Below are 13977 nucleotides of genomic sequence, written 5' to 3' on the forward strand. Positions count from 1 at the left end.
CTAAGGGATGCCCGGCCGGGGTCGGGGGGGAGCAGGGCTTTGCGGAGGGCCCCTGCGCTGTCCTTTATCTATTGATCCTCCACTGGGGGCGGCAGACAGAGCAGCGGCCCCGCGGGGAACTGGGGCTCCGAGGCCGTGACCGCGCCCCCCCCCCGCCCCTGCGCTCCGCGAGCGGCAGCGCCGGCCGGGCCCTAATAGCGAGCCACTGCCGGAGGCTCGGCCCGCTCCGCTTCGGCCAGGGCGCGCAGGCAGCGCGGCGGCAGGCAGGCGCCAGCCGGCACCAAGAGCTGCCGATCCGCTGCTCGCTCCGCTGCCCGCTCACTCGGGGATCTCCTTCCCGAACGGCCGCGTCCTGGGGCTGGCAGAGGGGCCCGAGCGATCCTTGAAGTGTTCAAATGGCGGATTTGAACCTGCCTGTGGCACCAATGGGTCAAGGAAACTCCACAGGGCTGGGGGAGCTCCCAGCACAGGGCACGGTGTGCCCAGCTTTATGCCACCATTCTCGGGGTGCTGCCCCGCCCGCACTTCCTCTGGATGTGCAGTGGTCAGCTCCTATAAACCCCACACAGCAGTGACAAAAAGCCAGATTTCCCCACCTTCCATAGCAGTCAGCGCCTGAGCACACCCACTGAAGCTGCCTTGCCCCTTCTGCCATGCATCCGTAACCCAACATGCTTGGGGAGTGTGTGGTGGCACTGGGCTGACATGCAGGCACAGCGCCAACAACAGAGCCCTTCAGCCTGGGGAAGTGACAAAAAGCCACCGCTGGGCCTGTGCAGGGATGGGTGTTGTGGCAGATTTCCCTCCGCTGCGGGGCTGTGTGATGCTCTGGCGTGAGCCCGTGTTCCTGCTGACAAACGCCCTCCCATGGAGCCGTTTCAGCAGCGTGTTGAGCTGGTCAGTGGCCAAGTTAGTCAGGGTTTGCCTACCAGGCGCACAAAACCCTCGGGGTAAGAAGCTATTTTTAGTGTCTAGCCAAGCACCCTGTCCATCTAACTGAAGAAATTCCAAAGCCACCGCTAGCCCTATTGAAATCCTCAGTTGTGGGATTTCACTGTGCCAGTGACATGGCACCAGTGCTACTCACTGGTTCAACACCTTCCATCAGACAGAGGTCAGTAGAGCACCCAGCACTTCATTTTCATGACTCAACAGTGACCACAGCACACGGCACGGCCAAGCAGGGTTTCATCGGGTGCATTGAAGGGTGTAGAGCAGCAGAGCCATGGGAGGGGGGGGCTGTGCCGGGTGTGCCCCCGCAGGGCCTCCTAGTGTCTTTTCATAGCTAAGGAAAACAATCCCAGCGCAGGGCATGACTAATCAGTAGCTGTTCCTTAGGCTGTTTGAACAGGGTTTCTCAGGGACTGGGTTTGGCCATGGCAGGCCTGGAGAGCTCAGCTCCTGACAGAATGCTCTGCTGCCCATACTGCCTGGATGGGGGGGGCAGGCCTTGCTCCCTGCCTCCTGCACCATCCCTCGAGGTCACAGCCATGAAACCACACTTTGCAGGGAGCATTTTTCCCTCCCCAGTGAAGAGTGGCTTCATGCTCAGAGGGCAGGTTGGGGTGCCCTTTTGGCTCCCGTGTTCAGCCATTGAGGAGGAAGTGACGTGTAAATCTTCACTGATCCTTGCACCAGGCTTCCCTGACGCTGGCTGTGTTGAGCTATCTCCCTGCTGTGGTTAGCCCGTGTAGCCTAAACCCAGCATGATTGGAAAGGTGTTGGAAAGGGCCAGGGGAGCCCCCACACTTGCACACACCATGCCCTCCCCCCTCTAAAAACAGAGCCCATTAAATTGTTACTCATCCCGAGTGATGTTTATACCGAATAATCCTGCAAGCTTAATTTTGGTAACTACACTTCCCTCCTCCTCGTGAAGCTGTTCCCACCCTGCCGGTTTTCCTCACAGATGAGAACAGCCCCACTGCTCTCCATGCAGCACCATTTCTCCTCTCCTGTCTTCGGGGAACCCAGCCCCAGCATCTCCCCTCATACGCTGCAAAGGGAGGGGTCCGCAGCCCCTTCCCTGCCTGCAGTCCCCGCTGCAGCGCTGAGACGGGAGTTCTGGGCAGGCCAAGGAGGAGCCGCGACTGCTCACGACCCGTCCCGTCGAGGAGGGGCGGCGGCGGGTGCGCGGTGGCACCAGCAGAGGGCGACCTACGCCCGGCGCTGCGCCTTCGCGCCCTAGGGGGACGGGCCCCCTGCCGCCGCCCGCAGTTGGGATCATAAATCTTGCCGGGAACGGGAGAAGGGTAATTGGTGAGGAAAAGGGCCGTTTGCGTCCTCCACGGCCGCGCCCCGCAACGTCCCGAAAGGATCAGGCGGGGGTGGGGAAAGTAGGGACCCCCAGGGCCGAGGCAGCCCCATCCCCGACGGTGCCGCTCTGCCCCTGTCATCCCTTCCGCGCTGGGGCCGGTGTGACCGGCGCACCCCGATTTCGGCAGGAACCGATGTGCCGGAGCCTTTCCCGTTCTCGGCGGTACCAATGCTCATCACCGTAGCGTGACAGGACGCTACCTGCTTGCCAGGGCCCTGCCCTCCCGGGGAGGCACTGGCACGCATCCGCGGCAGCCCCGCTGCCCCCCGAGGATGGTGCGGACAGATCCGCACTCGCAGAGGGTCCCGGCGCTGTATCCTCTCCTGCTGCACCCGGGGAATCCCCGTGCGCGTCCACCAGCGCACCCGCGGACAACTTCGCGCTCTCCCGCGCACCTGCCGGGTTTTGCCCAGCCAGGGGGGGCTCTTGAGGCGGGCAGAGGCCCTGAGGGCAGAACCCCCTGACGGGAGGGGTTTCCCTTTCCCCGGGCGCCCCCGCGGAGCGCTCCGCCGGCGCGGGCGGCAGCGCACCTCGGACCGTTTTCATCTTTCCCCATCGGCCCCACGGCGGTGCCAGGCCGCCCGCGCAGCGCTGCGCACCTGCGGAGGAGCTGCGGCCCCGACGGGGCGCTGCGGCCGCGGGGTGGCGACGGGAATGAAACAGGCGGGAGCCGGCAGGACTTCTCCGAGTAGGTTTTTTTTATTGAAAGATGTGAGAATTCATCAAAACTGAACAGACAGATACCCGAGTAACCAGCACGTTGCGAATCATGTATCTTTTTATTTTAAAACAAATATAGAGCACAGTCCTGTGATATTTAAATTTATTATACTTTTTTTTCTTTTTTTTTCTTTTTTTTTTTTTTTGTTCTTGGAGTGAAAAATAAAAACCTGAGGTTTATTCCTGCATTCTCTCTACCCCGCACTGCAGCGATATTTTCGTTACATTTTGGATTCGATTTTTTGTTGTTGTTGTTTTATTTTCCTTGCAAAAGTCAGTTAAAGAATTGAACTCTTAGTTTCAATGACTCCAACAATTGTTTTACCGGTGGCACATGATTGTCCTAAAGAACAGGCGGGATAAACAATATCTTAAAATACAGTTCAAGAAACCGGTATCTCCTTCAATCACAAAGAGCTAAATAGTTTTCATTTACAATATATATGTTCATGTAAAATGAAAAAAAAAACAAAAACAAAAACCAAAAACAAACCAAAACAAACCAAAACAAAAAAAACTTAAATGCAATGAGTTAAACTCTAAATATTATGTACACACCAATGTACAACTCTGAATAAATTAATACCAATTTGCATATTCTGGGATCCTTATAGCTTATTTACACAAATTACCATTTATTTCATAAATATCTGCCCGGGTACCCACGGGGCTCCCCCCGCCGGACCCGCTCTGCGCGGCGGCGGCTGCCGAGGCGGTTTGTATCCCATGTTTCGGTTCTTATTTCTTTTTTTTTCCTTTTTTTTAGTTCTTTTTTCCTCCCTCCCTCCCTCCCCCCTTGCACAGATGAGGTTTTGGCCCCGCACATCTCCCCGGGACCAGTGCTGGGGCTGGGGGTCGGGGCTGCCCCATCCATCATGGGGCTTTGCCTGGTCTCACTGCACCCCCAGAGCTGCCCAGTGCCCCGAGAGGGGCAGCAGAGTGGTCGGGGGTCTCCATGGCCATGCTGGAGTCAGGGAGCCGCTCCCAGCCCCTCAGCTGGAGGGACGGATGAGTCTTGCACTCCCACCTCTCACTCCTGGCTGTGGGGTGGTGGGTCTGTGCGGCCGACGGGGCTCCATCCCTCTGCTCCAGCACCCGGCTTCCCTGTCCGTCCCCCACCCCTTGCTCTGCAATAAATATTTATACTGTGCTGTACAAAATACCAGTGCTTCTCCGCCCCGCCGGGAGGGCTCGCTGCCCGCCCCGTCGGTCACTTGGGGGACTCCCTGCCGGGTGACAGCTCCCGCTGGCTCTCCAACCCGCTCACCAGTCTCTGGATGTTTTGCAGTTCGTTGAGGGACTCCTTCAGGGAGCCCTTGGGGGAGGCAGTGGGGCGCTGGCTGCCCCCCTTGTGCAGGGGCACCTCGGGGAGCGGACTGGATTCACGGCTGCTGCTGGCCTTGGAGCCCTCGGAACCGGGGTTGAGGCTGGCTGGCAGACCGGTGGTCAGCAGGTTGGTGCTGGGCGGGATGGTGACCGGGAGCTGGTAGGGGCTGAAGCGCAGGCGGGGACGGCTGCTGCCCAGGAAGGGATTGCGGGAGAGCGGCCCAGCAGCCGCTGCGCTGGTGGCTGGCATGGCCGAGGCTGCCGCCGCTGCTGCTGCCATGTAGGTGTAGGGGTAGGGAAAGAGTCCGCCGAAGGTGGGCATCGGGATTCCCTGGAGAGAAAGAGAGAGACAGAGAGAGAGGGGTGAGAGCCATGCTGATGCTCCACTGCATCCTCCCTCCTGCCTGGCCCCCCAGCTGTGTTCTCCCAAGAAAGCCGAGGCACCCCAGTGTCATCCTAAAATCACAGTGCAGGGATATCCCTGTGAGACACGCCAAGGGATTGTGTACAGTCCTGTACAGTGATCTGGGCTGGTTCTGCCAGGCACAAACCCCTCTCTGGGACATGCCTCATCTCTGCTTTGTCTCCTCCGTGTGTACTCTGTGTCCTAGTCTGTGCAGCATCACTAACCTTTAACCAGATTAAAACACAGTGCTAAGTAGGATTGAGAAATTACGGGAGTTCAAAGGCATCTTTATGAATTTCATCATAGGCAATGGGAAAGGCAACACAAGCGCAAGCACTGCAGGAGCCATTTTGGGACTGACAGGGATATGGGGGTGCTGCTGGATGTGGACAGCCAGGTCAGGTAGGGCTATGCTCCTGACTCTGCCCCTGCCTATGGGGGAACAGGATCAGCTACAAAAAAAAAAACCTAACAAGATTCCTCCTCAAATCAGCCCTGAGGCCAACCTTCAAAATGTCCCCCACATCCTGCCCATGCTGCAGCAGGCAGCATGTCAAAGGTCTTGGGGAGTCTCACCTCCTTGTCCCCAGGGGCTGCAGAGGACACTGAGGATGCTGGGGAGACCAGCAGATCCTTATTTGCACTTTTATTGCTCCCCCATGCATATCCCCCCACCTTTGGGACCTGTGTTCCCAAAGAGCTCTGCTCATTCAGGGAGCTCTGGGGAAGGACACGGAGAGGAGGGCTCAGGGTCCGGCTGGGCAGTGGGGACAGGGGGCAGTGGGGTAATGTGATGAGCACAGGGTCTTACCTGAGAGGCCAGCATGTGCTGGGAGAGGTGGAAAGGGAAGGGGGTGGCTGTCCCTGCCGTGCCTGGGGCAGATGAGAGGGCTCCATTCTCTAGGCTTCCCCCACCGGTCACCGAGGCCAGCAAGTGTCCCATGCCCATGGCAGAGAAGGCGCCGGGAGCCATGGCGAACTGTCCTGGGTGGATGAAGAGGGGCTGCCCGGCACCCAGAGGGCTGAAGAACTGCTGCCCATGGAGGCCAGAGAGTGCCAGACTCTGCAGGTGCCCAGCACTCAGGTGTGGGGGGCTGTCCGTGTGCACCATCAGCGGGGCAAAGGCCTCCTTGCCTAGCCCACTGCCCTCCATGTCCTTCTTGCCCGGGTCTGGCTCTTTCCTCCGTCCTTCCACCTTATCCTTTTCCAGGCCTCGCGTGCCGAACAGGCCCTCACCAGGGCATTCCCGGGGGGATGCACCATCCTTGACCTTCTCCGGGCTGTGCCTCTCCTTGCTCCGCTCCTGTGGGCACCGGGGGCTGCCACGGGGCGTCGCGTCCTCCCCAGTGGGGCTGGCCACTGCTGCCGGCCGCTCCTCGGGTGCCTTCTCCACCTCCGTGTCACTGTCGGCCCCCGGCTTCTCCTCTGCAAGTGGATGGAGGGGCAAAGGGTCAGAGCAGAAGCACCCAGGGGAGGCAAGGAGTGTGTCACTTGTGAGAGCCCTGGCGTTAGGGAGAGACTGCGGCGGCAAAGCTCCAATCGTTATTAAAGGGAGAAACTCATTTCAGGGGCAGAAATGGGCCCTTGTGCCACGGTCGCTCTGGGGAAAGGGGATTAACAACAGCAGGTCTGTTGCTCTGCCAAACAGGAAAAACATGTTTGATGGAGGACCAAAATCTATTACAGCATCGCTCTCGCTAGCTGCAAACTCAAAGCGGGCTGCAGACCAGGGGATGAAGAGGGTGGACAGCACTGGAGGAAATGGTCCTATATATATTTAATTACATGGAGGTGATCAACAGCACGCCGTGGATTTACTCCAAACGTGCAGGTTGAGTCAGGTTAAAGAGGTGGTTTTATGGCAAGAGGCATGCTACAGACTATCCTAAAAGGGGGTTTAATTTAAAGGGCCCCATCGAGCTCCCAGGGGAGGAAGGGGGATGAGAGGCGAGGAGATGGCGAGGGGAGCAGAGCCCCTGCCTGATCGCCTCCTGCTAAACGAAGAAAACGTTTTGGTGCGGGTTAGGTGAAGCTCTGCAGGCTGGGGCGAATATTCGGGAAGCCTTTGAAAGAGGAGAGGGGTGTAATAAACCCTCCCACCACCTCGGGGAGGGGGGGCTGCAGTTTTGATGAAGGTTTGCAGGGAACTGGGCTGGAGGAAAGTTTAAAGAGCAGATTGATAGTGCGGCGAGACAAAACCCAGCATCTAAAAACTGCAACGTGGGAACGCCTAGTTTGTTTTCATTTGCTAGCTTGAAGTCTTGGAGTTACAACATTTTTTCCCCTTTCAAATGTGTTAATTCTCTCTCTCTTTTTTTTTTTTTTTTCCTTTTTTTTTCCAGGGGAGGGTAATGTAGCCATGACAGGCAGGAATGCACCAGCGAGGAGCTGGGCAGATGTGTCAAGCCCACGGGCTGCCTTGCCGTTTCTTTTTGTTTATCCCATGGCTGAAACAGGACATCGCTGCACCCCACTAGCCTTTGCTCTGCTCTTGTTCTGTCAGCCCCTGGGCTCCTTCGTGCCCGTCCTCATTTCTTCTTCCCCGGTGGTTTGCCCCACTGCCCCTAAGTAACCGGCACCGACCAAGGGAGCGAAAACCAGAAGTTTGGGGAAATTTGAGGACCGCGTCTCCCCCTTTACCTCTGCTGTTGCCCTTGAGGCGCAGGGGGCTGGGGAGGGCACCCACGGGCGAGTGGAGGGCATCGCGCACGGCCGCGGGCTCACAGGATGAGGCGTCCGACTCGCCGCCGTCGCGGTCGGGCTTGCAGGGCTCCTCATACATCCGCAGGGACGGCAGCGAGAGCTGCTTCCTGCGGAAAGAGGGGCACTTGGGCACCGCCCGGCCCTCCGCGGGTGCGGAGTGGGGAAGGGCGGGGGACACCCCTTACCTCTTCTCCCGCCGGCCATTGCCTGTGTCCCGAAAGCCCTTGGCGAAGGGGTTGTTATCGATTTTCAGCTGGGTGATCTGCGGGAGGGGGCAAGATGGAGAGAGGGGGTGGTTTGAAGCTCTGCCTGTCCCCCACACCCCCCGCCGCCGTCGGGGAGCCCGGGGTGCGCCGGCAGGTTGCGAAACGCGCTGCGGCCCCACTTTAACACACCGCATGCTTTATTAAAAATGATGCTGAGGTTTGGGTTTGAATTATTAATAGAATCTTAATGATAGGAAGTTATTTTTCACGGCCCCCCGGAGAGAAGATGGCGACTGAGCCGCGCGGCGCTGGGTAAAAGCTATTCTTATCCCTCCCTGCCACGGGCTTCTGAGGCCGGCGACATTAGGATGCTCAATAATGCATGGCTCTGAAACACGGCCCCGAGAGGGGCGCTGGAAAAAGGCCCAGCCCAGCCGCTCCCCCCACCCGGCCGCCCGGACCTGCAGCATCCCCCGCCCGACGAGGCCCACCGGCCGGCGGCTGCCCCGCGCAGCTTGCGGCGGGCGAGCAGACAAAGTGCTCTTTAATCGATTGTGACTCTTCGCCATAAACTTTACGAGGGAAACAAGCCCACCAGGACCCTCAGACAGAGCTGTCAATTAGCATCAGCAGCCAGGGGTGGAGGTGGGGGTCAGCTTTTGGGTTAAAACACACACATACACAACCCTTGGAGGGGCTGGCAGAGGCCCTCCACTCACCACCGAGCTCTCCTGGCTCTGCTGCTCACAGGGCAACACTTGCTAAATCACGAAAGCAACTAAAATTAGCTTATCTGGCTTCATTTTTTTGGCTTCTCCCGAGCCCAGGGCACCTTCTCCATGAGGCTGCCCAGGCCGCGGTGCTGCCCGGGCCTGCACAACGATTCCCACAGCCCAGAAAAAGTGCAACAAAGTCCAGAAGGAAATTATAAATAGTATTAACAGAAATACTAATAGCAGTCGTATTGGCAATACTAATAATAACGGTAGTAGTACGAAAGGTGCCTCCTGCTTGGAGAGCTTGGGGTTTAACCTTTCTCCTGTTGTTCTTTGGCCACTCTCCCCCAAAATGTCCTCGGTTGACACACACAAATACACCCTAATAAGGGGTAAAGGATAGGACAGGGGTGGGAGCAACTGTAGGTGGAGGGGAAAGCAAATGGGCACATGGCCAAGGACAGGGCAAGAGGTGAGGGCAGCGAAAGGGCAGGGGCTGCCCGGTTGTACCTTGTCATTCTGGTAAGCGGTGACAGCGATGAAGTCGGTCTCGGGGAACACGTAGGTGCGGAACGTGCTGTAGGGCAGCTTGAGGATGTCGTTGGCCCGAACTATGTGGAACCTGGGCTGGTACTTGTGCATGGAGTTCAGGATGGTCTGGGGGGACGAGAGAGCACAGCCCGCAGCTGCCGTCAGCCATGCGGTCCACATCGAGCTACCTCCCAAAAAAATCCCTTTTCTCCCGAAAACAACCAAAAAATTTATAATAAATTCAGCCTGAGGAAGCAATGCCGGGAAATGCCAAAGAGGGCGATTTCTTCTTCTTTTGTTTATGCCATTGCATGATATGCCCCCAAATAAGGAGGTCAGGGGAAGGCAGGCACAGTAGCATCCTTGCGGGTGTTAAGCACAGCAATAAAGCAGCAAAAGAGATCTCCCCGTTTTATTACAACCCCGCAAACACGAGGCGAGTTTTCAGCACATTTCTCGCCGCTTTTCGTATTTCCGTCCTTAAAAAAAAAAAAAAAAAAAGAAAAAAAGAAAAACCCTAAAAAAATACTCGACCTCACCACCACAAAAAAAAAATATCTTAAAAAGCCTCTCGATTTGTGTCGGTGGCGCAGAAACCCGGGCCAGCAAAAGCCAGCGCCTGAGATGTGAAAGGAGCGTTTCACCATGAGCCATGTTAAATTTATGTCTCGAAGCAAAGCTGCAGAAGGAACAGACATGGTTTTTTCCCCAATCAGGTGTCTGAAAGCATCGGCAGCACTCAAAGCCACCCTCTACCCCTCCATCTCCTTCTCCTTTCTCATGTTATTTATTTATTTTAACCGAATTCATCGCGATTTGGCTGAGTATTTTCGGAAGCGGCTGAACCCCCCCGAGCAGAGCCCGGGGCTGCTCCGACCCTCTGCCCCTTGCTGCCCGCATCGGCAACGTTTTTCTGCCCGACAGCGATTAAATAATTCTCCACCCTGCTGTGGTCGGGCTGAAATGCAGCATTCACCGCCCGGAATGGGTAGGGGAACGGCGAAAGCTTGAGTAATTATTGTCAAATAACGTCGGCCAAATGGCTAAATAATTATCACTTCATTTCAGTTTAGAAGGCAATAAAAGAAAAATCCCCCCCTTTTTAACGCCAGCAATAATCACCTGCTGATGAACTGTCAGATCGCTACTATATTGATATCATCTAGACTGGATTTATCATGAAAATGGTGCAAAAAGTCTCATTCAGGCGAGCAAATCTGCATTCCTTTAAAAAAAAGTAATCATCCTTCTCTGACCAGATGGGCACTGGCTAAACCCTCATCTCCCAGATTTAACACAGTCCGGATTTTGGGCAACGACAGGCACAAAAAAGATCTTTAATTGAAGGAGGCGAACCGTTAAAAACGCTGAATCAAACTAGTTTGTCCCTAGTATATATATATAAAAAGATATTTTTTTAGACTCCCCATCTATCGATTTACCTTGCTGCCTATAAATAACCTCGCAATGTATTATTTAACAAAACGCCGTTTCCTGCCTTCAGAGAAAAAAATAGAGAGGAAAAGTAAAGAGAGAGACAGGGCAAAAACCCAACACAGAAAACGAGAGCAAAAAGTTACCCCGGGAGCCGCTGCGCTGCGCTCCGCACCTGAGCGCCGAGTCCTGCGGCTGCCCCGCTGCTCCGGGCTCCGCCGGCTCCGACCCCGCTAATTACCGTACCACCAGCCCTGCACGACGAACTTTCCCTTTATCGCCCGAAATGCTTGTCCAGAGGCCTGAGACCGCTGGCTTATGCGCTGTGATTTCCCCTCCCCGCCCCGTGCATTCACGCAGGATCACGCTCCCCTCGCGTTTTGACCCTGATTTCTGCGGATCTCTGCAAAATTGCAACACACTTCTGTTTCTTTCTTTCTTCTTTTTTTTTTCTTTCCCTTTTTTTTGTTGGGTTCTTATTTTTTCGGCTTTATTTTTTGTTTTACCTCCTTTAGGTGATGCAGATATGACCAATAGGGAAGTAATCAGGGGCTTCCGAATAAATAGGGAAATAAATAGGGGCTTTCAGCCAACGGCTCCGGCACTGCTCCCAGCCGCGGAAGCCCAGTGCAGGTGCTGCAGCTCTCAGCACCTCTCTCTTCGGCCCGGCTCGGCTCGGCTCTGCTCTGCCGGCAGCGACATCCTGGGCTGCACCTGCCCGTCCCAAGCCCCGTCGCTCCGTCGGGGCTGCCCTCGCTGCACCCCACCGCACAACTTCGGCCCCGCACATGCACCCTTCCAAACATCGCTCCCCGCAGAGCCCCGAGGGCCGGGGGAAAGGCGGCAGGACAGGCCGCGGAGACCCGGGATGAGGGACCCTGAGGCTGTCCCTAGCCCAACATTCCCTTTTCCCCGGGGGACTCATCCCCAGGAAGGCAAGGAGCTACCCCTCGATGCCTGGTAGGACCAGCGGCCGAGGGGGCAGTGGGACAGCCAGGGCATCACAAGGCCCGGCAAGGCCCGGACATCCAGCCCGGCCCCGGGCACGCTGCTGGCGGGAGAAGAAGCCGCTGAAGCCCCGTGGTTCTCCAAGGCCGCCCCATGCAGAGCAGGGCCTGGCAGCCCGGTACCAGAAAAACCCAAAGGGTCCCTGCTCGGTAGATCCCTGCTCGGAGGGTCCCCGCTCGGTTGGCTCTGCTCTGCCCCACAGCCGCACTTACAAAGCCGTGCTTGTCCGAGATGTTGTTGGTGAGCTTGAGCTTGTGAAAGGCAACAGGTTTGGCCATCCACTGCTCCCCCGTGGCCGGGCTGTCGGGGTGGATGTACATGCGCTTGGGCATCTCCGGGTCGGCCTTGCCGGCAACCATCCAGCGGGAGTTGTGGAACTTGTACCGGCAATCGTCGGCCGCCACTATATCCATCAGCAAAATGTATTTGGCCTTCTTGTCCAGGCCGCTCACCCGCACCTTGAACGGGGGGAACATCCTCCTGCGGAGAGACCCAGAGCGGTACAAGGCTGTGCCCCCCGCCCACTGCCGACCCCGACGGCCGTAGCCCCACCGAGCCGCCCCGCACCTCCCGGCCCCGGCTGCCGCTTCGAAACCACCATCTTTTATCTCAGCTTCACAGAGGATTTCCAGCCTTTCCACGTCCCAAACGCTCCTCACCCTGCTCTATTGCATCCGCCGTGGCAGAAAGCGGGGAGAAAGCTCTAAGACCCCATTCCGGGAAACAGGGGCTCAAAGGCATCCCGTTTCCCTGCCTTCACCCGGACCTAGGCGGCCCCGCCGCTGCCCTACCCGGGACCGGGGACACGGGCAGGGCCGGGAAGACCCCGGCTGCGGGGAAAGTTTGGCAGGAGGGAAGGAATCGGTGAGAAGCAACGTAAACAAATGCGGGGGGGGGCTCGCAGGCGCTCAATTAGCGCGCAAAATTTAATTTGGGACCGCGGTCGGGAAAGCAGTAACTGGGGGGAGCGGGGGGAGCTCGGAGGGGGGTTAAATACTTCCGAAAACCTCCAGGGACCGAAGCTCCCAGCGCTAATTCGTCGGGGCGGATCTGGCTAGCAGCGGGGGAAGCAGGATGAACCGGAGGGGCGAGGGCGCTGCGCGGCCGCGCAGGTGCGGGACGGGCTGCGCGGGGCCGTCTCTTACCTCCCGGACTTGGTGATCACCATCTCGGTACCCAGCTTGTGAAACTGGTCCCAGAGCTCTTTGGCTTCCAGCGTGACTTTGGGGTCGTCTTCGACTTCTTCCTCGGGCTCCAGGCTCTTGAGGGAGCGGAGATGGGCGGCTTGGTGGTGGTGTCCCAGGGCCGAGACGTGGAGCCCGGCCTCGGCAGCCCCGGCCAGCCCGGGGTCCGGCATGGGCTTTGCCAGCGCCGCCGGAGGCAGAGCCAGAGCGGGGAAAAAGGAAGGCTGGGCGGCTGCGAGGAAAGCGGACATGGGGAAGTCGGCCGGCCGGGGTGCGTGGAAGGGGTGGTAAGCCATGGCAGTCCCTGGGAAGGCTGGATCTCTCATCGGTGCATCCACAAATCCAGGAGAAAAAGAGGGATTCCCTTTACAAAAACGTGTGTGTAGGTTTTGTTGTTGCTTGTTGCTGGTTTAGTAATTTTTTTCCCCTCTCCTGCCCAGCGAACTCGCTCGAGGCTCTGGAAGAGGAAGGGAAAATCAACAACACACACACACCAAAAAAAAAAAAAAAAAAAAAAAAAAAAAGGAAAAAAGCACACAGAAAAAAGCTGGAAAAAAAAAAAAAAAAGAAAAAAATCAACCCCAGCGGAACGAGATGTGGGGAAGGAGGAAAAAAAAGAAGAAGAAACAAAAAAAGAGAGGCAGTTCCCGGCTCCTGGGACTCCCGGTCTGCGGAGGGGAGACAGTAGGTCCTTATTTTTTGTTGTTGTTGTTGCAGCGAGGGAGAGCGAGCGAGGGAGAGAGCCCTCCCAGTGAAGTCCTTCCCAACACTAAAATAGAAACAAAAGCCGGCGCGGGGCTGCGCGGGGCGGCGCGGAGCGGGGCAGGGGCCCTCACACCCCCGCGGGCCCTGGCTGCGCCCCGGCGGGGCCGGCCCGGCTCCGCGCTCCGCGGACGGCGCTGGGGCGAGGGCTGCTCATGGCTCCGGGAGCCGGAGTGGAAACGGTTGGATCTTGTCCTGATCTCTGTAAAACTGTGACTATCTCACATGTCCTTCCTGCTCTGATCCGCCCGCTAATGAGCCAAGCCCCCTTGATTGCTGATTTTACGCGTTTCAGACCAATTGTGGATCTGCATAGGCGTGGTTTTGACAGCTCCGGCCAAGCTCCGGGGCGCGGGGGGGCGGGGGGGGCGCGGAGGGAGGGAGGAAGGGAAGAAGGGGAAAAAAAAGGAAAGAAGGGAAAAAAAAAAAAAAAGAGAAGAAGGTGTCGGAAGCCTCGGCAGTAAGAAAACATGTCAACAGGATAAAATATTAACCAATGACAGCGAAAAGTGCTCCAAATCCCACCCCCGGCTCCTTTCCGCATACCGGGTCAGCCCCGGCTGCGCTGCGGCCGGGGAGCGGCCGCCGCCGGTGCGGGGACAGCGCGGAGCCACCTCGGCGGAGCGGGGAGCGGCACCCAGGCCCGCCCGGGCCGGAGCCTCGG

At 57.5% G+C, this 13977-nt stretch overlaps 1 protein-coding gene across 1 annotated transcript; it reads right to left on the bottom strand.

Annotated features, from left to right (window-relative positions):
- Positions 1–2679: 2679 nt before the first annotated feature.
- On the bottom strand, positions 2680–13633 carry TBX2 (T-box transcription factor 2). The gene is made up of 7 exons (XM_080629774.1): positions 12513–13633; positions 11580–11847; positions 8905–9051; positions 7658–7734; positions 7410–7579; positions 5581–6194; positions 2680–4694 (listed from the first exon to the last, which is right to left on the bottom strand). Exons 1-7 carry the CDS (start codon positions 12875–12877, stop codon positions 4248–4250), a joined length of 2088 nt encoding a protein of 695 aa, XP_080485900.1. The 5' UTR covers positions 12878–13633; the 3' UTR covers positions 2680–4247.
- Positions 13634–13977: the final 344 nt, after the last annotated feature.

The sequence above is a fragment of the Psittacula echo genome, assembly GCF_963264785.1.
Source record: "Psittacula echo genome assembly, chromosome: 15".
Classification (NCBI taxonomy): domain Eukaryota; kingdom Metazoa; phylum Chordata; class Aves; order Psittaciformes; family Psittacidae; genus Psittacula; species Psittacula echo.

Bases quoted from the DNA above. Each gene is read 5' to 3' on its own strand.
- TBX2 (XM_080629774.1), bottom strand. From the start codon at position 12,877: ATGAGAGATCCAGCCTTCCCAGGGACTGCCATGGCTTACCACCCCTTC. The intron at 7,580-7,657 runs GTAAGGGGTGTC...CTCTTTCCGCAG, and splicing joins AATGGCCGGCGGGAGAAGAG to GAAGCAGCTCTCGCTGCCGT. The intron at 4,695-5,580 runs GTAAGACCCTGT...CTTTCTCTCCAG, and splicing joins AGCACATGCTGGCCTCTCAG to GGAATCCCGATGCCCACCTT.